Here is a 24682-nt window from a genome sequence, read left to right on the forward strand (position 1 = left end):
TGTGTCTCACTGTCCCTCAATCTCCAGCCTGCCCCTGAGACCTGCGGAGCTTGACCCTGGCTGGCTCTCTATACCCACAATCCTCCTTTCAGCCCCCCCCCAGCCTCCAGTTATTCCCCCCCCCTCCTCCTTGCCTTCTAGAACTCCTGGAAGTTTCCAACTGGAGGTTTCTACTAGCAGTTGGTCCTGGGTTGGCTGCCATGACTTCTCCCTGAGTCGGGGTCGTCAGGATGGCGGCCCAGGCTCGGACCCCTCGGTCACGGATCTTAGGTTGCTCCTCCATGTTGCGTTTTCTCCGTAGCCTGGTGGGGAGTAAGGGCAGTTCTAAGAGCTCTAACAAGCCCCTGACCACGAGTCAGCCCAGCTCCCCACCAGAGGAGAATGTTGTCTCCTCAAGGATGGACCACCAGGGAGGTCGTGGGAAGAGGGAGTCCCGGCCCAGGGTCCTCTCTCCAGCTCCCTCCAACCCGAGGCTGCATGACGCCTTTGGGCTGGGCACTGGGGACACAGGGTCCCAGACCTTTACCTCCAAGGATGCCCTGAAGCTAAGAACCAAGGGTGAGGTAACATCAGTTCCTACCAGAGGAACCTGGGAGGTTCTGGAGCCCCTGCCTGAGAAGAAAGGAGAGGAGAAAGAGCCAGCAGCGGAGGTCTCTGGGGCCTCCGTCAGGTGAGAGGCTGGGACTGCTGGAGCTGGTGGGGTAGCCTGGCTTAGAAAGCAGAAAGAGGAAGCAGGCATGAGGGCCGTAAGTAGAAGCCCATGGCTATGAAGGGCTGGAGTAAGGGGTCCTGAATAGTCCAAGCCATGAGGAATAGTGCCAAGGGTGGGGAGGGTCAGCAAAGGGCTGTGTGAGGGGTGACTGGACTGTGGAGTGAACACCAGGGGGCTGGTGTGGCTTAGGGGTGGAGCACCGCCTGCTTAGGGGTGGAGCACCGCCTGCTTAGGGGTGGAGCACCGCCTGCTTAGGGGTGGAGCACCGCCTGCTTAGGGGTGGAGCACCGCCTGCTTAGGGGTGGAGCACCGCCTGCTTAGGGGTGGAGCACCGCCTGCTTAGGGGTGGAGCACCACCTGCTTAGTGCATTCCTAGCCCTGGGTTTAGTCCTCAGCACAACAAAACCACTAGGCAGTGGTGCTGCGCACCTTTGACCCCAGCACTCAGAAGGCAGAGGCAGGTAGATCTTTGCATCTGAGGCCAGCCTGGTCTACAGAGCTAGTTCTAGGACAGCCAGGGCTACACTGGGGGCCGGGGGGGGGTGAATCCTGTCCTGAAAAAGCAAACACCATCACCACAAAGTATACTAGAGAGGAGGAAGGGGCGCACTGGAGCCCGGACAGAGCTCGCGGAGGTAGGTTCTGCTCCAGCCTGCACTCCTATTTCCTGCCTGGCTTTCTCCCCCACTGGTCTTCACAGCCTCTCCTGTGTGGAAGGTGCCTCCCTCCCTGCCTCCTACATCCCCCAGTCCCCCAGAGGTGGTAGAAAAGCCCCTCTGTTCGATACTCCAGGGAACAGAGCAGGAGCCTGGGAGAGAGGATAGGGGTTCAAGCAGGTCCCTGGAGAGACTCAAGATAGAGCAGGCTTGGCCACATCTGTGGGTGTCCCCTGACTCCCCCGCCTGACTGTAGCTTTGGGTTTAGGGAACGCTTTGGCCAGGTCCTGGGAGCAGAACAAGGGTGCCCGAGGTGGGTTCTGGAATCACTGAAGCTCACCCCTGGGGCCTTCCCCAAAGAGGAAGAGGATGAACACTGCCCAATTGAGTTTGGTAAGGATGCAGGTGGGAGAGGCAGAGGGGAGGGGAGACGGGGAGCAGAATGGACGCTTTTTCCTCTAGGACTTCCCGGGACGGGGAGCCCAGCGAGGCATGACATAGAGCCCGAGGTTTGGAATTCCGCTTGCTCCACGCCATGCCATGGGAGGGATGGTGGAGTGTTGCGGAGTGTTTCTGCTTGCTCTCCTCAACCATATGACGGAAATGGACAGCACTGGTCTCTGAGGCACCTCACAAAGACCAGCGAGGCGGCAAAAGGCTAGATCATGGCTGAGCACACAGTAGGGCCTGGCACACAGTAGGCATTCGGTCAAACGCAGTGGAGGCCCGTGCAGCAACTCATTCTAGTCCCAGCACTTTAAGGAAGGCAAAGGGAACTGGGTTCAAGGTCAGCCCAGCTTCTTCGAGGCGCTGTGCTGCAGGATGTTGGGGTGGTTTCCAGTTGTGGTGTGGCTCCCTCTGACTGGAGTACAGACACGCCCTTAATACACACCTTTAACCCCAAGCAGTGAAGGTAAACTGAGTTTGTGGAAGAAAGCCGCCATGCTTGAAAGTGATGTCTGGTTGAGTGGCAGACAAAGTGACGAATCAGAGAAAGATCTGACAGAATAGGAGGCGCCCAACTCAGGAGAAGAGGGAGGAGAGGGAAGCTACCTAAGAGGGGCAGTGGAGAGAGAGGAGGCAGTTTTAACTGGGAGAGCTGTACAGAGTCAGGTTGGAGAGAGAACAAGCCAGACGCAGGTGAAGACAGACAGGCCGGAGAATGAGAGGGAGCCTGAAGACTAGAACAGATGGCCGGAGTTAGAAAAAGGCCAGGCAGAGCAATGCAGGGGAAGCCAAGAGACTCCAGACTGAACCAGTCAGTGTGGAGAGGAGTTTGAGCCTGAACAGCTGAACCGAACCAGCCAGAGCTCAGAAAGAACTAGAAAGGGTGAGTTTACTCAGCAGCCAGTCTCAGAGGCTGGAAACACTCTAGGCCTAGATCAGATTGTACAGAGGCTAGACGCTTCCAGGGCCAGGCCTGTGTTAGCCAGTGGAGGCAGTGAGCCTCGGAGGTGACAATTCCATCAGGAGAATAAAAGTTGCTTTTTCAGTGACATACTTCTCTCTGCAAGAACAAAGCTAAGCATAGCAGCACACATCTGGAATTCCGGGGCAGATGGGGGGCGGGCGGAGGCAGGAAGGTCAGAAGTTCAAGGTCAGCCTTCTTGTGGTGTCTGGGGAACACGGAACAGCAGCAAGAAAACAACAAAAAACAGTAAGACCAGGGGACAGCATGGGTCTTAGGTAAAGGACACCACCGCCAAGCTTATGGCCTGAGCTTGCTTCCCTGGACTGGAATGGTGGACGGTGAGAACTATACACGTACCCACGCCGTGGTATGTGCCTCTCCCCTCCCCCTCCCTCTGAGACCGGCGTCCATCAGCTTGCTGCCAGCCTCAGAGGTCACCACCTTCACAGGAGACCTCAGGCTGTCCTCTTGCAAGGTGGGGTCCACCCCGTGGAACTATCTCCTTGGCTTGTACAAGCAGCTCCAGAAGTCAGCCATGGCCAAGGTCAGTGCGGCCGGGTCTCCTCCTGTTCCTTGGTTTTGGGAGGAGGGGGACGCAGACCCAGAGTTCTAACCCGATACCCCCCCTACCCATACCCCGCGCGCGCCCCCTGCACAGGCTCAGAGACCAGGCACGCCCCACGACGAGAGAGCGGAGAGAGAGGAAGCGGTGGACGAGAGCAGCCTCAGGTGGTGTGCCCCGCGCAGCTCCACCTACCAGTCGCCGCTGCAGAAGACCTTTAGGTCCACAGATACCGTGGGTAAGTGCGGCAGGAAGCCCCGGCTCTGGCCAATGGCTTAGGGAAGAAATGCGGGCATCGACCACCAGGTGGCAGCAGAAGACGTGCGATGACTGGCCTTTGACAGTCTCTTCCACAACGAGCTAGGACCCCCCACACCCCCTCCCCAGCAAGAGCTAGGACCCCCCCCCCCGCAAGGGCCACTCAACAACTCCCACCCCGACCCCACTCAGCTCCAAGACTGGTTTTTGCTTTGCTTAGCATCAGACAATGGCAGTCGGCTCCTTAGACCTGGAGAGGTGGAGGTACAGAGGACCCCAGTTGAGTTCCCAGCACCCATGTTGGGTTTCTCCCCGCTGCCTGTGACTCTAGCTTCAAACGATCCGACACCCCCGCCTGGCCTCCAAAGACAGCCGTGCACAGATGCACACATTAGAAGGGGAAAAAAAAGTAAAAACAATAGGAAGACCCTCCCCCACAATATTTATGTCTACACAGCCGTGACTGGGGACATTCTTTTAATTGACACTTCTGAAGTGGCTGCCATCATACCTCCCACCAACAGCGTGGGAACTGGAGCCCAGAGAGGTTGGGCAACCCACACAGCAGTCAGCTGACCCTGACCAGCAATGCCGAGTCCTGGGGGGGGGGGGGAAGATGGCACCAGCTCCCTGCTGGCTGAGGCTGGTTCGACCACGATGCCCCCCTGTGGTCTATAGACTCTGATCCAAGCTTAGGGGACTGCCTGGGCTTCTGGCCAGCAGTCGGGGTTCTGTGATTCCCTCCTTGTGCCCAAATAACTTGTCTGAGAATCTCACGGAGCTTAGGGTTTGAGGGAATCTGTTTTTTTTTTTTTTTTTCTCTCTTTTTCTTTTTAATGTTTTAAACACGCTCACTAAGTTGTCTGGCCAGTCTCGAACTCCTGATCCTCCTGCCTCAACCTCTCAAGCTGAAAGTCCCCATGTTTTGTTCTGATCTTTCCGAGGACCAGCCTCCCCCACCACCACCCCCACAGACAGGCTGCCTACAGAGGAGTGGTTGCCATCGGCATTACAGGAAACCTGGTGGCTCCAATGGTTTGTGGGTGTCAGAGGTGATACACCAAGAAGAGGAACAGAGACCAAGTACCTGTGCCCCCCCATCCAGCCCACCCACAGCCCCTCTCTTTGCCTCAAAGGCTTTGTGGAGTCTGAGCTGAAGAAGATTCTGGCAGTGCAGCGAGAGGCTCGCCTCTGGAAGGTGGGCAACCCTGAGGGCCGGGAGCTGCTGACCCAGCCGGACATCACACTGGAGGAGGCTGGCATGGTGGACGGCCAGGTATGCCCACCCCCAACACACAGACACACCAGAACCAGTATTGTCCCCGGTTTTTGTTTTATTTTTGTTTGAGATGGGGGATTCTCTTGTAACCCAGGCTAGCCTCACTTTGTAGCCCAGACTGGCCTTGGGCTTCTGTTCCTCCTGACTCTACCCTCCCCAATGCTGGAACTCCAGACAGGGAGATTTGTCAGGATGGGCTCACACGGAAGAATGTGGCTCTCTTTCTTTTCTCCCTCATTCACCCCAAAGCCTGCAGACACACAGATGCAGGCTCTGGGGGGAGTGACCACATATTATCCGGGCCATTTCCGTCCATTCATCGTTTCTCTCTGTCCGATGGTCGGTCGGTGGCTCACAGAAGCCAGGGTTCACACAAGCAGAGTCTAGTTAGGCTTTCCTGTCATGTTATCTGGACTTGGTTCTTGGCCGCTGCAAGGACTGGCACTGCAGCAGGACTCCACAGTGTGGGGACAGGCCAGGAATTCACAGCTGCTGGGCACTGAGGATGAACTAAACCTGCTCACATGTGTGCCCGTGCCCCAGGAGCCCGATACCCCACATCCTAGTCACGGAACCAGTGTGGGCATTTAACTTTCCCTGCATACTGAGGGGCTCCAATCCAGGACCTCGTGAGCCTGTCTGCTCTGACATCCTGGGCTCACAGTCATGGAGACTGGGGGGTTTCTAGATAGTGCATGTGGGCCCCTCCCCCAGGTCTCTCTTTGGGGGTCAGAACTACACCCTCAAGACCTCCTGTAGCGGGTGTCTCTCCTCAGCCCTTAGGGCCACATGCTCAGGGGGACAGAACAGCTCCTTGGCTTTTGGGGAATGCCAGGGCCCCGGGGGTGTTCATTAAGGCAGCCGAAGCTCCATTCAGCTAGAAGAAAGCCTGCAGAATCCCCCAGGACAAGAGGCAAAAGGGAAGGGAGGAACCCTCAGGGTCTCTCACTTCCACGGAACCCAGAGGTTGAAAGAGAAGTGTTCCTACATTATGGGGGTAGTGGGCTCAGTGTCTGTGAACCTGGGCCAGCTCTGGGGTGGTGAGGAAAGTCTGGAAAAGACGGGGAGGAGGTGTGTGGGGGGGCTGGAGATGTGGGGAAAAAGTAGGTGGGAAGGTTCTGGAATGCAGGGCAGGGAACACCGTCTTTCATCGATGTTGCCCGCAGCATCTGCTCCTGGAAGAGATGGATGAGATGGGAAACTGGCCCCCTCCGGAGTGAGGCCCCGTGCTGGCAGGAGCCCACCGCACCCGCGCCCCTAGCACCCCAGTCCGACCTGTGTCTCTTCTTGGGACACATGCCAGGAGTCCCTGGGGCCTTGGGTTTGGGGATGAGTAGCATCCTGTGCGTGTGCGTGCACGCAGTGGGCCTGTCCAGTACTATCTCTACCCGTCAGACTCCCGCAGATGATGTTATAAATCTGTAATAAAAGCTAGTTTGACATGCGCCTCTTAGGCTGTCTGTCCCCGGGCCCCATCCCCTTCCATCACCTGCCCAGATTATTAGGGTCTCCAGCCCCCAATTTGTGCTCCACAGAGCAGCTGGTGTGGAAAGCCACCTCTGGGCTCCAGGGCAGGGAAGGGAGGAGGATTTAGGGTAACCTGAGGGTGCTGCCTGCCAGCAAGGAGGCGAGTCCCCCAACTTCCCTCTCTCCCAGAGTTCCCATGCTACACTGCCGTCCTCACCAGGAGGATCCGGGAATTCTCCTGGCAGGAAGCTCCTGCCCAGGCAGCCCAGGGACAAAGCCAGGAAAGGGGCCCTGAGCTGTGGGGACCTGCTTCAGGGCAGCTGGCAAGGGACGGCTGCTGCGGGCAGGCGAGGAAGGGTTCCCTGAAGTTGGTGTGTGGGAAGGGCGTACATATCTCATCTTAGAGCTTACAGTTAGTTCACGGCAGGAGAAAAGTCAGGGCCGGAACTCAGGAACTGAAGCACAGAGGCCATGAAGGGCAAGACAGTCATGGAGGGGCAATGCTTGCCGGCTTCTCTCCTCTGGCTTGTTCAGCCACCTTTTTTCTTTCTTTTTTAGATTTATTTATTATATATAAGTACACTGTAGCTGTCTTCAGACACACCAGAAGAGGGCATCAGATCTCATTACAGATGGTTGTGAGCCACCATGTGGTTGCTGGGGTTTGAACTCAGGACCTCTGGAAGAGCAGTCAGTCAGTGCTCTTAACCACTGAGCCACCTCTCCAGCCCACCTTTTTTTTCTTTAAGATTTAATTTAAATCGTTCGTGTGCATATGTGTTTGTGTATGTGACTGTGCTAAGTACAGGTGACCTCAGCATCCAGAAGAGTGTATCAGATTCCTGAAGCTGGTGTTACAATTGTAAGCAGCCCACTGCAGGGAACCAAACACTGGTCCTGTGCAGCCCCTCAGCTGCTTCTCTGCATAGCTCCACCCACAAAGGGCTGGGGCCCTCTGGTGCCAATTAGCCATCTAGAGAAGAATGGCACACACACACCCACAGGCTAATCTAGTGGAAGGGGGTTCTTGAGTTAACACCCCCTTCCCAGATGTGTCAAATTGACAACTGAAGATGTGACCGGTCAGGTGAATGGGCTCCCCAGACTAGATGGGTGTAAATCCAGAGACAAAGGGAACTTGGGAGTGGACGGGGTCTTCAGCCTGGTTTCCTGGCACACCAGGGGCCCTGCCATCTCAACAGGGTCTGTTCCTCTCCTGGACTCCAAGCCCCCCTGAAGGCACACAGGGGAGAGCTTGTCTCGTGCCACCCACGTATCCCACCGTGGGGCCGGCTAGAGAGCTTGCAGATCAGCGTGAGCCAGGCCGGTCCCTATGGTCCCTACCTCACCCTCTGCCCAGCTCTGCTTCCGAGTCCCGGGGATAACAGGTGACTGCCACTGCCCCTGGCTCGGCCAGTCATAGGGTAGCCACTGTTTGCTGGTGCCTGGTGAGAGGCCACAACCTCGGGTGGTGGACGGCTGCAGAACTCACCCCCCTCGATGCCGTCATTGTATGGGGTGGCTAGAAACAACTAGGGACGCTGGGGGGGGGGTGCAGGAGTTCTCTTCAAGGCTTCCTGGCCAGGGCCCGCAGAGGCCTTGACTCAGTGTCTAGAGCTGGAGGCTGGTGGAGGGCCAGCTGAACTGAGTCAGCCAGGAGGTCTGTCTGCCTTGTGACCGGATGACTCACCTGTGCCCAGATCGCTCGGCTAATCACTTCCTTCACGTCGGGGCTGGGAAGGGTGAGGCCTTGGCAGGCAGGCGGCAGAGTTCTCAAGGACGTATCCCCCCCACCCCCCGGGCAAAGGCTTGGTTCAGTGTGTGGACTCGACTCACCCTCCACAACTGGCCATTCCTCTTCTGTGTCTGTGGGCTAGCCTCATGGCTCCATTTGCTTCAGGGTTCCTGTGACTCAAAAGACTGAGGGAAAGAGACACGGGTGATGGTGCTGTCCGGGGGGGGGGGGGGGGGGGGAGGGGGCAGGGAGAGAGAGGGAGAGGTTTGTGTGTGTGTGTGTGTGCAGACATGAGGCCTCTTCCCAGCCCCGAGGGGTCCAGGGCTGGCTTCCGAGGAAGGCCTGGCTTGGCAGACAGGGTAAATGATGGCATGCATCCTAAACTAGGCGCTTCTGTGGAGGAGGGAGTCCCTGGCAGTGAATGGAAGCCTGCAGACATCCCTGGGTCCAATCCGGAGACTAGGTGGCCTTTAGGCGTCACTGTGCAGGATCCCGTGGTGGCCGGAATCAGAATTCACCTGGTCTGAACTCCATCTGCTAGGCTCAGCACACCAGGCAGGGAGCAGCCTCCAGTTTGCTCAACTCGAACCAACAGGGCTGGCCGTGGCCCAGGGTCGGGTTTGCAGCATGTTAGAGACAGGGAAGCGCTGGGTCCATCAGGACAGGCATCTCCTATCTGTCTGTGGAGACCCAGGTGCCTCTGCCTGTGCTTGTCCCTGGCAGGGCAGCCTGTGTCTCACCGCATCCTCGAAACACCACACGGTGTGCTGTGGGGGTGGACGTTAATTAAAGCAGCTGCAGGTCCACTCCTAGGGTTGAGCTGGAACTCAGTGCAGGCCTCAGGTGGAGGCACTTGGGAGCTCGGGCCTGGCAGGTAGGCAGGACCTCCAGGTGAGCTGCTGCCCCAGGCCCTGCCCGGCCTAGGCAGGGAAGTAAGCGGCCACCTGCAGAATCCTCTCCCACTGGGTGTGGGGGGTGGGGGGGGTAGGGGGTGGTAGGGGGTGGGGGAGCATAACAGGACAGGACACATCAGGCTGGAAGCTACTCCTGCTGAGACTGCAAACCAGCAACCCCGCCCCCACCCCCCCAACTGAATCCCTGTTGTGTTTGTAGGCGTGAAATGGGAAAACCACAAACTCCTCATGTAGGCTGGTGAAAAGCCAAAAAACTGATCTCGCTGGCTCACAGACCTCAAAGAGGAGAGCTTGCTTCCTAAACCCACGGCCCTGGGTTCATCCCCAAGCCCAGTTGGTGATGGGACAGACACCCTGGGAGGTGGAAGCAGGAGGGTCAGAAGTTCAAGGTCACCCTTGGATACCAAGCCAGTTGAGGCCAGCCTGAGATCCTGACTCCAAAATGAACAAGTATTTCAAGCGAAAACAAAACCAAACAAAGCCAGAATGGCAGTAAATCCCAAAAGGAACTTCAGAACAAAGCCATTAATAACCACCAGCATCCCAGTTCTGGTTAAGCACGAGAAATGAAACTAGACAGAGCTCAAAGTCTTCCACCTTTGGCTGGGCACGGGGCAGCACACCTGTAAACCCAGGAGCTGGAAGCCAGCCTGGGCTGCCTGAGACCCTGTCCCTGCTCGGCTCCACACAAATGAGATAGGTCTGGTTTCCCTCTGATGGTGTTTCCTCCAAGGGATGCCCCTGGGCTGTACCCTTGCGAGCCGATCTGGTGCCTTAGGTGGAGCCCCTGCCCCTGCAGAACTCGGAACACCACAAAGGCTGGCTTGTGGAGTAGCACCCGGAAAGGTTGCACGTGGGCACCCACAGCCGGAGTGGAGCAGTGGGAGGGTACACCCGCCCAGCCGCGACCACCCAACCGCGCTAGTTCCTGCCCGTAGCTTCCGGCACCCACAGCACAGATGAACACAGCCTGTTAATAGGTTGCAGGGGCTCCTGTCTGCAAACGAAGTTCCCAGGCACAGAGTCCTGAGCCACACAGATGGGGATCAGGGTCGGCCAGGAGGAGGCAGCGGGAGCCGAGCCGGGCAGGCATCACCATGGCCAGCTGCTTGCCCGACCCCCTTAGGCCCCCTCATTCAGTTCCCTCCGGTGACGGCTAGACCCTTGTACGGCCACGTTAGAGTCTGGACCGGGCCCCAGACTCCTCACCCTACCCATGGGGCGGGCCTGCCCGGCCCAGGATCCTCTGCCCCAGGGGCTTCCAGCCTTCACTCCTGTGAGGTTAGGGTGACGCAGGTCCTGAATGTCCTCCCCTATTCTTGCTGTAACTGGAGTCCCCTGGCCTCCAGGCAGGCTCCTGGGCTATCAGGATTCATGGTTACCGCTCAGAGGTGGTTGATCTCTGTGGTAGGCACACAGGGCTGTTTCTGTGGTACTGTGGCAGGATTGATGGGTGGTCCTGGGGGCACTCTGGGCTCAGAGTGAATGGGGGGAGGGCCAGAGAGGTAGCCTGTCATGCTAACCACTTGGCTAACCCACTCACAGCCGCATCCAGATTTTACAGCGCTGCCCAAGCCAACCTAAGTGACTCAGCTGGCATCCTCCGGGCGGTCGGAACCATGGAGGGGGTGACCGTCAGGGAGACTGGCAGGGTGCTCAGCGCGGAAGGCAGCAGGGTAGCCAGGTGTTCTCCGTAATCTCTGCAGTGAAGAGGTGAGGGAAGGAGGGTTGAGGGTTCAAGGTCATCCTCAGGGAAGAGGTGGGTCTGGGGACAGGCTGGACTGAATGAGACTCTGTCTCCCTGAGCTCTGGGAAGTCAAGCTGCCTGGGGTCATCCGGAGCTTGGCTTGCTCCGAAGCTCAGCCGTGCCACAACCCCAGGCAGTCACTCCACTTGTCCTAGACATCCGGTTTCCCGCCTCTCCCAGGTTACCAGAGACCTCCATGCGTGCCAGAGCAGAGATGCGGCTAACACACAGGCTCTGTGTAACCGGAGACTACTGTTGTTTGAACAACAATCCTCTGTTCAGAGTCCTGGCCCCGCACCCCTCTCGCCTCCTCCCAATGCTGGCTGGCAAGGCCCCGACTGTTCCTGCGGGTCTTCAACCCCATCTCTGGTTGTTTTTTCCTGCCCGGTGCTCAGTGTACACAGGATTCTTTGCTGTTCTATAACCGCACTTAGCCCGTTCCTGCCCCTACCCCAGGGCCTTTGCTCCTGCCCCTACCCCAGGGCCTTTGCTCCTGCCCCTACCCCAGGGCCTTTGCTCCTGCCCCTACCCCAGGGCCTTTGCTCCTGCCCCTACCCCAGGGCCTTTGCTCCTGCCCCTACCCCAGGGCCTTTGCTCCTGCCCCTACCCCAGGGCCTTTGCTCCTGCCCCTACCCCAGGGCCTTTGCTCCTGCCCCTACCCCAGGGCCTTTGCTCCTGCCCCTACCCCAGGGCCTTTGCTCCTGCCGTTCTCGAATGAGGTTCTGTTTCTAGGGATCTGTGTGACCCCCCCCCCCCCCGTGGTTTCCCTCCCTCCCTCCCTCTCTCTCCTTGATAGTGCTGGGGAAGGAACTCAGGATCACACTGTACAATCCTGGCTGGCCTGTAACTCCCTCTGTAGCCCAGGCTAGCTTCGAATCCTCTCAGCGATCCTCTGTTTCCAAGTGCAGAGGCGGCAGGCACGAGCCAACCCGCCGTCTGTTGTGTGTGTGTGTGTGTGTGTGTGTGTGTGTGTGTGTGACCGCCACCTCCTAAGTGACAGCGTACTGTCTGTGTCTGATGGAGCTCCTGCTTCATGGGATCATATGTTACATGTTTTGACTGCCTCGGTTCCTGAGCCTAGAACCAGCCTAGCTGGCGCAGCCTCCATTTTGAGACAGAGTCTTTCTGTAACTCTGGCTGGCCTGGAACTTGCCCTGTAGACCAGGCTGGCCCAAATCCTCAGACATCTGGCTGCCTCTGCCTCCCAAGCGCCCGGATGGAAGACGCGCACTGCCACACCCAGACGAGGTGGTCTTGAAACTTGGCCCGGCTGGGTGGATGGGTGCTGCAGGAGCAGAGGGCGGTTGGGAGTCAGGTGGGTGGAATGTGAGAAAAAGTCATGAATGGATAGGGGAAGTGAAACCGTAAGAAGGAAGGAAGCCAGAAAGGGTTCACAGCCCAGGGCACACAGTCAAACCTTCCCAAGGCCCTCCCTGGGCTCTGCCCCGCTTACCCTGGCCATGGCGGCTCCAGCAGGGTAGGGGACTGGGCCTGAACACGGCAGCTCTTCCTTTCAGATATGGAATACACACAGCTCAGCTCCCTGTCTGCAGCGGAAGGACAGGATGAACCCCAATGCTCAGGAAGCGCCTGAGGACCCGGGTGGACCTTGGGAGTGGCCACATGGCTAGGGACTTGCAGCCTGGCCATAGCCTGTCTGGAGGTTCTGAACAGAGGAGTGACAGGGCAGGTACAGACTCACCCCAGGCTCCCTGCCCCTCACACCTCAGAGTGTGTCACTGGTAGCCAGCTGGGCCATCACCGGGCTTTCCCTCTCCCCTGTGGTCGGTCACCAAGAAGCTGTCAGCATCTCTTAACGAAGCTGTAGCCCTGAGTCTGAGAGCAGGTGAGAGCCAGTGTCTCCCCTCACAGGCCTCATCTCTAACCCAGCACCCTCAGGAACATTCCCTGCGTGGCCCTCACTGTCCCCAGCTCACAGGACGGCCCAGTGCTTTCTGCTCCTCCCCTTCCTCCCTCTTGGAATCTGAATCGGGGCTGTGCAGAACGGGGAAAGACCCGTTTGAGTTGTCAGCCATGATGGTTTTAAAACCCAGCCCCTAAGTGAGATGTTCTGACCCACACCTGTAATCACAGCTCTGAGAGGTTGAGGCAGAAGGAGCTCCAGGCTAGCCTGGGCTACAAAAAAATAGAGAGCATTCACACACACATACATGCATGCATACATACATACATATATACATACATACATACATACATACATACACGCCCCTGCATCTTTGGCTCCATCTTAGCTCCCAGCCCAGGCCAGGAACACCAGCCAGCCCCAGGCATAGCCATGACACATACCCAGCTCAACTGTGCCTGTAGGCTGGCTCTGGCCCTCACTGACCATGTGACACAAGACCCCCAGCAAGAAGCACCTTTAGCAGGCCCTTCCAGGCCTCCTGATGTACAGAAGTTTGTGCAATAATGAGTTAGTGGCCTCCCACCATTAAGTTCTGCACATTTGCTATACGGCAGCTGCCACGGGAACATTGCCCCCAAAGCCCTGGGTGGTTCTTGGTTATCCACCTTGTCTCCCCGTTAGAACCTCTCCTGGGCCGGACACAAAGCTGGGACCTGAAAGCGAAGACAGGGCAGGCAGCTCCTTCAGGGTAGCGGGGTGGTTCCAAGGAGAGGCCGAACTCCTGAAGCAGGGCTCAAGCAGTGACCAGTCAGAAGCTGATGATGCATCTGGGCTTGTTGCAGATCATGGGTGCCTCCTCCTTTCCTATCTGTGTGTGTGTGTGTGTGTGTGTGTGTGTGTGTGTGTGTGTGTCTGTGATGAGATATACCTGGTTTGTGCAGTGCTAAGGATCTGGAAAAACCAAAAGTTACAGCCGTAAGGTCCCAAGTTTGAATTTGCATAGGCAGCCTGTCAGGTTCCCCCCCTTGACAGAACTCTTCAGTTATAGCCGCTGATCTGCTTCTGTCTACCAGCAAGTCCTTCCTGTCGTCTGACCCCCCCTGACTTCCATGTTCTATCCACGGTGACAGGAACTACTGCACTGACTCTAGAGTCTCGTGGCACCGGGGCAGTAGGTCCAGTAAGTGATACACAGACTGATCCCAGAGAGAAGCACTTGGATGCAGAGAGGTCCAGAGCTGAGGGTGGTGGAAGTTCACTGGGCTCCCGGGAGAAGATGGAACTGAAGCAGAGATCTAGCTGTTCCGGGAGGATCTGGGAACGCAAATCTCAATGGGGTTCATGTCCTAATTTGGGGTTCCTCTTAGCCACCATAAGGACAAAGTCCTCTTTCAGCTGCCCTGTGGGGCCTGACTAGCCCAGGAGACCCTATAGTTCAATGTTTCTCAGCCCGTGGGCCGTGATCGCCTAGGAGGCAAAATGACCTTTCCATAGGGGTCACCCATCGGACACAGTGCATACCAGATACTTACATATGATTCACAACGGCAAAATTACAGTTATGATGTAGCAACGAGAATAATTTCATGGTTGGGGGTCACCACAACATGAGGAGCTGTATCAAAGGGTCATAGCGTTAGGAAGGTTGAGTCCACTGATAGTTTGAGGCAAGCCTGGGCTACAGGTGACCCCATTTCAAGCAATACAGAGAACAGACCCTGCTTGTCGAAGGTCAGTGTCAGGACAGGGTTGTGGCTGAGAATCACAGCAAGCTGTACCTTTATCCTCAGCTCAGACAGTGGCTCCAGGGTCCTCTGGGACCGGCTAACCTTAGGTTGCAGGGCGAGGGGTACCACTGTAGGAACCATTTCCATCCTCTAAGAATGTACCTTTAAGGTCTCAAGGAGGCCGGTTACCTTGGATGGTCTGTTCCAGAGACCCTGAGGTTCTGAGCTCTTCTGTTTCCTACAGCTTGGTGACACACACTACAAGTCAGGCTGGGCAGAGGGCTGAGGCACACGGGCACGTGGGACAAACGACTAATCAGAGAGTGCTAGGGGAGAGAAGCCAGAAGACTTGGACTGGCTGTCGGCCCAGCGCTACAGTTCCTTCACAGAAGTCTTCTAGAATCTTCCCCGCCTCAGGGCTTCCTCACTCTGCACAAGCAGACAGACAGGCTTGGATTAAAGTCTCCAGGCTGGCGGGCAGGTGAGAGGATAATGGTGCAGGCTTCTCCACCCCTGGGAGGGACAGTCAGAATCTTCACAACCAACAGGGCACGTCCTGGGGCCCCACTGGGACTGAGCTTCCCTAGGTCTCCTGCACAAACCATTCCCCAAGACATAGCCTTAGGGTCAGATTTGGGGAAATTGGAATGAAATGAGATTCCAGCTCATTGTCTTTTTCTCTGAGACTCCAACAGACTGACCAGTTAGCTTCTGGGCTGGGTTTTCCTCACCCACCAAAACATCTTAATGGTGTCCACAGCCAGACATGGATTCAGGAAGACCCTATGGATTTGGCACTGAGACTGCTCTCAGGGGAACTTCCGTGAGGTACTGTGAGGATGGACATGTGACCTTGTCAAAACCCACGAATTGACCACATGGTAAGCTTTTGCCACAAACGTGAGCTTCAGCTGAGTCATTGGCAGTGGCTTGTCAATCACAGTGAGATGTCAGTCACAGCGAATGCACCAAGCTGTCAATCATAGTGAACTGTCAATCATAGCAAGCTGTCAATCACAGCAAATGCACCATGAGATGGTACAGTAGTAGACCTGACCATGGGAACACCACATTACTACCTAAGACCCCCTCCCCATGAGACAGTCTCATGTAGTCCAGGCTAGCTTCCAATTCACTACGTAGCCAAGGATGACCTTGGACTTTGATCCTCCTGCTTCTACTTCCCTAATACATGGATTACAGGCACACATCACCACCCCAGCTTAAACAGTGCTGAAGATGAAGCCAGGGCTTCAGCATGCTAGGCAAGTGCTCTGCCAACTGAACTGTGTTCTCAGCCACCACGCAGGGTTCCTGAATCCTTAATCCCAGCACTTAGGAGGTAGAGGATCAGAATATATAGGTCATCCTCAGCTACATGGTAAGTTTGAGGTTGAGGCAAGCCTGGGCTACATAAAACCCTATATCCACAGCAACAACAAAAGAGCAAAACCAAATCTCTCCTTTTATTTTTCATCTTTATTTTATCTATCATCTATCTATCTATCTATCTATCATCGGAAACAATCTGAGTCAGGTTGCAGAGGCACAGTCCTTTAGTCTCAGAACTGTGGAGGCAGACCTCTATGAGTTTGAGTCCAGCCTGATCTACAAGGCGAGTTCCAGGATAGCCAGTGTTACGTAGTAAGACCCTGTCTCAAAACAAAGACAAAAATACTTTTATTGTATGTGTTTGCTTGTATGCTGTGTACCATCAGCATGCAGTTCACTCAGAGGCCAGAAGAGGGCATTAGTTTTACCTGGGACTGGTGTTTTGGGCAGCCATGAGTCATCATGAGGGTCCTGGGAGTCTCCCCAAGAGTAGCCAGTGATTTTAACTGCTCTGCCATCTCCCTGGCCCCAGCCTTGCCTGGTCCACAAAGCCTCTCTCAACTCCTCTTGTAACTCCAGTGCTCCTGTTTTTGGATTTTTTTACTCCTTCTTGTCCCAGGATCTTTGCACGTGGCATTTGCTCTGTCTAGCTTGTCCGTTAAAGCCTCAGCTTCCCCAGAAAAGCCTCGGCCTCTTCCTGCCCATCCCCTATAGCTTGAGCTCCAGTCACATGTCACCACATCCAGACTTCCACAGCACACAGTAAAACTGCATGTAATTTACAGGAATGACCCGGATCTACACCAGAACCCCAATTCCAAGAGGGTGTATGCTCAGAGGATCCCCATGCACGAGGCGCCTCCTTGAGTGGCCAGTACACATTGCCCCTTAGCTCCATAGTCCAAAGTTGGGGTTGTTTTCTGTAGCCAGGGAGTCCCTTCCTGAGAAGGGTTCACCAACTCTTCAGGCCTGAGGTCTGGCAAGGCAGCCCGTGGCTCGGCGTGGCTCGGCGTGGCTCAGCGTTCCAGCTCCCTGGAGATCTTCACAGCTCCTGATGTCTGGCTGGGATCTGGCTGTGTTTCACCAGACCTTGCAGGAAAATATTCTCTGTTCTTCTTATGAAGGCCCAGGAGCTGGCTGGGGGTGTGGGAGGAAGAGGCCGGCTGTTCTCCATCTGGCCTGAGGCCTCCTCCACTGTCCCAGGACAAGGGCCCCAGTGTCTACTCGGCTCCTGGACAAACAGCAGGCCTTTCTCTCCCTCTCCACTAAGAGTGCCTGGTCTGTGACCCGTTCCTGCTCTCTTGGGAGGGCATGGCACGCCCTCCTCACTCCCCCATCCCTTATTATAAAGGATCTAGAAACAGGCCAGTCAACTTAGTGTGGGAGAGGACCCGTTGAGTGGATAACCACGCATGTTTTAACAGTTTTCAGTTCAGGCCAGGCAGTTTGGGCAAGGCTGGCCTGAATGCTTGCTTCCTGCCAAGGTAGGTGTGGGCACAGCTGGAGGCCAGAGCCAATCCCAGGTAGACTTGGCATCGATGTTTTGCCTCCTGTCAATCAAGGCCCTCTCCTGCCCAGCCAGGTCCTGGGAAGTTCTCCAGGTAGGTTTCCTTCACTACAAATTTCCAGGGCCCAGGCTCCTTGCCTTCTCACTCCTTGGCTGTGAGGCACAGAGACCGGACGTACCCACAGACACCTGTGTGCCCCCTCCCCCTCCCCCCAAGCCCACCTGGGTATCAGGCTGAAGGTGACCAGAACTGTGGTTCCCTCCACTCCCCAACTCAGACGTGTCACAGAAGGTGTCAGTGTCTCAGCCTAGGTTCCTGACGTCCTAACCAGTGTGTGAAGTACATGCCAGGCTCATTGTTCATGGGTGGAGGGGATTTGGGGCCTGGTCTGTGGAGACCTTGGTCAAATTTCCTGTCTTCAAAAGCCCCATCCTTGGTCATCCATACAACCCGAATTCCATGGCTAGATTGCATTTAAAAAATATGTGTGTTTGTGTGCATCTTCGTGCATGTATGATTCACGTACACGTATATCTGAATATGTGTATACATATTTGTGTGCATGTGTATGTTTTCATGTGCATATGTATTTGTATATTTGTGTGTATTTGTGTGCATGTGTATCTATATTTGTGTATATGTGTGTTTATGTGTATACTTGTGTGTATGTATATTTGCATATGTGTGTTTATGTGTGCATGTGTGTGTGCTTATGTGCATGAGTGTATGTGTACATGTGTGTATTTATGTGTGCATATGTACATGTGTATTTATGTATGCAAGCATACATCTGTTTATGCGTACATTCATCAGTATGTGTGTTTAAGTGTGCATGTGTACATGTATGTCTATGTGTACATGCATGTGTACATGTGTTTAGGTATGCATGTGTATGTTTTATACTAGTGTTTATCTGTGCATGTATGTGTGCATGTGTATGTATGTGTATATGTGTATTTGTGTGCATGTGCATGCCAAAGGCCCAGAGGCTGAAGTCAGGTGTTTTCCTGTATTGTTCCAGCCTTAGATTTGGAGACAAAATCTTTCACTAAACATGGAACCGGCTGATTCAGCTGGATTGCTGACAGGTCCTCCTGTTGCCCACAAAGGCCAGGGTTACAGGCTCACACCATCATGCCTAGCTGTGCGTGCTAGGACGAAGCATGTACTTTACGCTCTAAGCCTCTCCCCGGCCCCTGGGTTGTCCTCCTTCCCTTTTCTTGGGATTTTTTTTTTTTTCTTTTTTGAGACAAGATCTTGCTATGCAGCTGGGCCTGTAATTAAATAACTAATTTTATTTATTTACTTCATGTGTGTAACGTGGGCACCAGTGTGTCTCAATATGCACATGGAGGTCAGAAGACAACATGCAGGAGTTGATGTCTCTCCTTCCACCATGTGTGTTCTGGGGATGGGACACCTGTAGGCAGGCTTGGTGAGCCATCTTGGAGACCTTCCTGTCATCTCTTTGAGACAGGGTCTTGGTGTGTCACCGAGGCTGGGCTCCACCTCGAGGTTCCTGTGCCTCCCACGGCTGTAATTACAGGGGTGTGCCACCACACCCAGGGAGAGCGCAGACTGCCCCGCTCTGCAGAGCAATCACTTCCACTAGACCTTCTCATTTGGTTCTCCAAACCCACCGCCCACACCTATGCCCTTGCTTTGACCTCTTCTTTCCCCCACCGAGGGGGGCTGTGCCGCAGAGTTACCCAGCTCCCCTGGGACTGCCTGCAGTTTGTACTAGGTGGGAGGCTGGAGGGCTGGAAGAGAAAGATGTGGGGGTGTTTGCTCTCTGTCTGCCGAACCCAGGTTGGCAGTGGCTAGGCCTGGCTCTTGGTAGCCTTTCAGTGGCCAGCTCCAGGGCACCCGGCCATCTTGGTTACCCCCTCACCATGTCCGTGCTTCTGAAGGCCTGGCAAGTCCTAACTGCTCTTGAATCAGTCCTGGGCATGTGTGGCTGCTTTATGTCACTGTCTGACTAGAGACACTCGATTGTTTTCCCAGGGACACTGAGACAGGGAAAAGGCTGTGGCTGATCCTGTGATCTGACTCCAGGCTTTAGATGTGTCTGAGATGGGCCTTGCGTGGGAAAGTTCAGAGTCAGGCATGGTGGGGGAAGGCTCTCTGATTTGTGGGGACTCCAGAGCTGGAGTCTGTGCTGTGAGAAGGCCTGCTGGTGGGGTAGGTGGGGTGGGGGCTGTCTTCTGTCCCAGCCCTCGGGGTCTCTTACCTCTTATGTTCCTGGAACTACAGCTTGTGGTCTAGTCTGGGTGAACTGCGTTCCCGCTCTGATCCCGTGTGTGGCGTAGGTCACCCAACGTCTGGAAGAAATAGATACTTCAGTGAGGGCACGGGGTCAGGGGAAATGCAAGCCTAGTCTCAGCTCCTGGCTTCCTAAGACACTGAGCGTAGATTTTCACTCGTGGGTACGGGCATGAGTGAAAGTACCCTGAACGAGGGAGTGTGCCGGCTCCCGGGGATCCTGCACACCCTCAGCTATGACTGAGAGGCTCCCCGCTGTGGGTGGGGTGCCCGGCCAGGGCTGCTGATGGCATAGGGAAGGAATTCTCTGGGAACCCAGCGGGCCTGGACTGGCACCCCACCCACAGGGGTGACCCAGCTGGTGGCTGCCACTTTGAGTCAGCCAAGGCTGGGCCCCGCCCCCTTCCTGCTTTCACCCATCCTGGTCCCGCCCCCTCCAGCCTCCTCCCCACTCCTGGCTCTCCTGTAAGGGATAGAAGAGACCCTTGAGAACTGTCTGTCATCTGTCCCAAAGCAAGAGTTCCTGGGTGGTGATAGTGTGTTCTCAGCCTTTCTAGTTGCAATCAGAGGGGCCCTGAGGGCTAGGCCAGGTCATGGTGACACCTGGGGTGGTGACGGTGACAACGTGAAGCCTATTTACCTTCTGGATCCCGGAGGGTTCTGCACTTAGAACACCACACAGCAGAGCCTAGGCAGGTCTCCAGGAGTGTGTGTGGGTTGAGGGGACACTCTTCAGAACTCAGGGAATAGTCTGAGCCCCCCTCCTTCACCCTCTCATCTCAGCCTCAATGGGCATTATGGGAGTTGGGTCGCCTGCAGGGTCTGCCCGTGGGCACTAGTCGGTGTGATTTCTGAACATTTTCCCCTTCTTTGGCGGCTCTGCAGTCTGGAATTAAAAAGACGAAGAAAGAAAGACAATGTGAAATTGCTGGGCATGGTAACATCGTAGGCCTGAGATCTCCGCAGCTCTAGAATAGGATGCAAGAAGGGTCACGTCACGGGGTCAAGGTCTGCCTGGGCAACACAACGGAGATCCTGTCTCATAACATGAAGTTTTACACTGGCTAGGGTGTAGCACAGTGTGTGAGCATTGCCTATCATGTCTGAGGCCTTGATTTTTAATAATAATAATAAAAGTCTGGCTTCTGAGAGTTCTGTCTGTGGATCCCAACAGCATCATCCCTTTCTCTGCTTGCCTTACAGGAGAGGTTCTCTTGGGAGATGGGACGATCATCAAGTACTGGGAGACACCCGCCATTGAGGATGGGCCCCGGGCCAGGCTGACCTGCTTCTTGGGGGCAGTGGTGATGTCTTTCCTGGGGTCTGAAGCTGGTCCCACTTGACGACCACTCAGAAGAGATGGGTCACCATTTTCCTCAACCCCCTCCCCCATTCTGGAATCTTCTGTTGTTTCTCCCCCTCCACCCAGAGCCTCAGAATCCACTGTGGGGAAGCAGAAAGGAGTCATCACTACCGCCTACACAGTGTCTGATAATGGGAGGGTGAAGACTGGTTGGTAAAAACAGGACCGGTTACAGGTGCTGGTGAGGACGTCCTCTCAGCAGGCACAGCGCCACCTGTGGTCAGAGGGAGTATCTCCCATGAAGCTGATGGCTCCCAATGCCCGTCATCCATAAACTCTGGATTGGGCCCCAGCGAGCTCCCTCTCTGTAGAGGATGCAAGACCCGGGAGGGAGAGGCGGTTTGGGGTCTGGCCCACTGGGCTGGGCTCTGCAGACCCTGTCCCGCGGGCAGCAGGAAGCTCCTGGAGAGCTGCAGGGTCATGGATCAAGCTAACCGGAATCCATCTGGGTTTTCTTTAAAGAGGGTTCTTGGTGGGGCGGGCACGGGGGGGGGGGGGCGCGACGGGGTGTGTGGCTAGGCTCTCAGATGGTTAGCACACTCTACCATTCAACCGCACTCTGACCCTGCCATCTGTTGCATTAAAAACAAACAAACAAACTGGCTGAACTTTTTTTTTTTTTTTTTTTTTTTTAAATCAGTACCACCTCAGAACTCAGGAAAGGGCTCATTGTGGAGCCTGGCCTGAACCCTGGGGTGCTCCGGCAGCCGGCGGAAACAGCCTCATGTTCCAGAATTCCTAGAGGCAGTAGGCGTGGCAGGAGCCTGGCAATGGATCTCCCTCTTTGGATTTCTCAGTGGAACAGGAGGTGTGCTCCCTACCTCTGAGCTTTTCCTGGTTGATGGAGACACGGCCGCTCAGGGCATCCAGACCCAGAGTGGAGGGATTTTCTCTGAGACAGTATCAGTGTGGTGACACAGAAGGACCAGACAGCAGGGGGCTGGGAGTCTGGAGTAGTCACCAGAGAGCCAGTGTTCAAACTGTGGCTTTTTGTCCTGAAAGCCCAGGGAAGGAGAAATAGGCAGACACCTGTAAGGAGAAGAGGCCCTGCACATAGTAGGTATCTTAATTACTACTCTTCTATTACTGTGGAGAGAAACCATGACCAAAGCGACTCATATAAAAGAAAGCATTTCACCGAGGGCTCGAGGACAGTTTCAGAGGTTTGGTTCATTATCATCATGACAGTGGGCATGGCCGACTTGGTGTTGGAGGAGCCGAAAGCTCCATCTTGACTATCTCCCACACTCTAGAGTACTGGGTCTTAGTTTTGACTCCATTTCCCAGAATCCTCTTGAGGGACTGCACTATTTGGTGCTTCTTCTCTGGGCTGTGGTCATCTCTTTTTGGGAGAGCCTACTAGATAAGACTTTTCTTTCTTTTGCTTTTTCTCTATGTAGCTCTGGCTGTTCTGGAACTCACTCTGTAGACCAGGCTGGCCTCGAACTCACAGAGATCCACCTGCCTCTGCCTCCCCAGTGCTGGGATTAAAGGTGTGTGCACCACTGCTTAGCCAGATTTTTTTTTCTTTTAAACTATAGTTTAGAATGTATTGGATGCATGTGCCATATATATATGTATGTATATATATATACACACACACATTGTTAATATATATATATTGACAGCTTAACACAGCCAGGGTCATCTGGGAATAGGACCCTCAGCTGAGAAAATGTCTTAATCTGATTGGCCTACGGGTAAGCCAATGGAACATATTCTTGATTAATGATTGATGTGGAAGGTTCCAGAGCACTGTGGGCGGTCCCACCCCTGGTAAGGTGGGCCTGGGCATGTTACTCAGTTGGTAGAGTGCCTGCCTAACATGCACAGAGCCCTGAGTTCCTCTCCCATCAAGGCATAAACCGGGCATGGCTGTACACGCAGGAAGATCAGAGCCAGAGCTCTTTACTACATGATTTTGTCTAAAAAACAAAAAAGTCGGTGTGACTGTGGGTACGGGTGGAACATCCTGGAGTTTGTACTTCTCTCCAGGTTCTTGGGGTCTTTATGAACTTTGGTTAATTTGTTTATTTTATGTGTATGAGTGCTCTTCTGGCTTGAGTGTCCCTGGTGCCTGAAGAGGCCAGAAAAGGGTGTCACATCCTTGGAACTGGAATTACAGATGGTTGTAAGCTGCCACGTGGGTGCTGGGACTCAAAGCCAGTGCTCTTAACTGCTGAGCCATCTCTCCAGGCCCTGCTTTTATTTTATTTTTTAAATGTATTTATTTAGTTTTATGTGCATTGGTGTTTTGCCTGCATGTATGTCTGTGTGAGACCACCAGACCCACCAGAGCCCCCCCAAACTGGAGTTACAGACAGTTGTGAGTTGCCATGTGGGTGGTGGGAATTGAAACTGGATCCTCTGGAAGAGCAGGCTTTTAACCACTTAACCATCTATTCAGCCCAATTTTATTTTAGGCAGACTCTCGTATGCCCTAGGTGAGCCTCAAACTTACTATGTGGCCTTGAACTCCCAGTAAAGGGTTGGATAACTACTTCCATTAGCTCTAAGGGTCCTGGTAAAAATCCCGTGTGCTCAAATATTCTCAGGGCAGGTCAGCAGCTGTCTCTCGGCTGACGGCTGTCTCCACCCCTCCTGGGTCTCTTCCTGCTTCTGTCTCCAGTCCCCTCCTTCTTTTCTCCCAGGGACAAACGCCCCCATTCCCGCCCCTCAGGAAATAAGGAGGGGGAGGGGGGAGGAAGAAGCAAACGTGACCGAAGCGGTGGTGGTGGCGGCTTGGGGGCGGGGGCATTCTTATCTCAGGAGCTCAAACCAAAGCACTAGGAAGCAAACGCCCAGCCTCCGTGGCGCAGAACAGAAAGTAGGCAACTTGGCGATGAGTTTGAGGGCTGGGCTTTGTGAGCGAGGGCCGGCTACGGCAACTTGTTTCAGTGGGCGCTGGGGTGCACTATTAACTAGAGGAGGCAGCGTTCTCCCCCTCCCGGTATTATTTATTTATTTTAAAGCAAAGACTGTAGGAGCCAAGAGAATATGAAGCCAGTTCCTCCTGGAGAGGGAGCGGCTGAACCAATTTGGAAGTTAGATTTTTCTGTACACAGGAATGTGGGGAGAGAGAGAGAGAGAGGAAAGAGAGAGAGAGGGGGGAAAAAAAAAAAACCAAAACAACCCTACAACAACAACAACATAAAACCCCAAAACCACCCCATTGCTTCATTTCCCTCCAAGTCCAAGCACTTTCTATTGTGCAATGAAAAGACTTTTCATGTGGAGAGAAATGAATCCTGATTTGCAACGCTAAGGGCTTGAGCGCGCATCCAGGCGCAAGACGGTTCTCAGCTGGGTGCGGTTGCCGCAGGGTGACGGTGGCCAAGTTCCCGGTGTGCTCAGCCGCGCGTGGGCCGCAGGCTAGGCGATCTGGGGAATCTCCGTGGGTGGAGAGCCACGAAGTGCAGTGCTGTGCCGGTGGACAGCCGTCTAGTGAACGCGCTAGAGCCCGGGGGTCGTCCGGGGGCACGCTGGGCGCTTTTGGGGGTGCAAGCGTGCACGCGCGCGGTGTAGAAGAGGCCGAGCCCCGGGCGCGGGTGCACGTGGGAGCCGCGGCAGGGGCGGGGCGGGGTGTGGCCTCCCCGCCTCCCAGGCGGGATTTGCATGTGTGTGGCGGCCCCAGACTTCCTGCTCCTTCCCGGCTGCAGGTACGCGCGGGCCGGGCCGGGCTGGAGGGCTGCGGGCGTGCAGAGAAGCGGGCACCTCCTAACCAGGACCCCGGCTGCGCCGCGCCTCCTGGCTCTCTGGTGGCCGCCAGCCTACCCTGGCGGTCCTGATCGTCTGGGTCGCCGGGCTGCGGGGTGGCACTGAGCCCCTCTCCGCCCAGAGTGCCTCAGTCCTCTGCACGGAGCCTGGCAGCTCGCTCCTGGG

At 55.2% G+C, this 24682-nt stretch overlaps 1 protein-coding gene across 1 annotated transcript; it reads left to right on the top strand.

The window, feature by feature from the left end:
- Positions 1 to 230: 230 nt before the first annotated feature.
- Positions 231 to 24588, top strand: LOC308436761 (gametogenetin-binding protein 1-like; the record flags this gene model as incomplete). The annotated part of the gene is made up of 7 exons (XM_080937731.1): positions 231 to 670; positions 1637 to 1761; positions 3229 to 3323; positions 3438 to 3579; positions 4736 to 4875; positions 6045 to 6094; positions 24123 to 24588. 7 exons carry the CDS (start codon positions 231 to 233, stop codon positions 24586 to 24588), a joined length of 1458 nt encoding a protein of 485 aa, XP_080793857.1.
- Between the last annotated feature and the right edge of the window lie 94 nt (positions 24589 to 24682).

Source organism: Micromys minutus (assembly GCF_963924665.1).
Source record: "Micromys minutus genome assembly, chromosome: 25".
NCBI classification, from domain to species: Eukaryota; Metazoa; Chordata; class Mammalia; order Rodentia; family Muridae; genus Micromys; species Micromys minutus.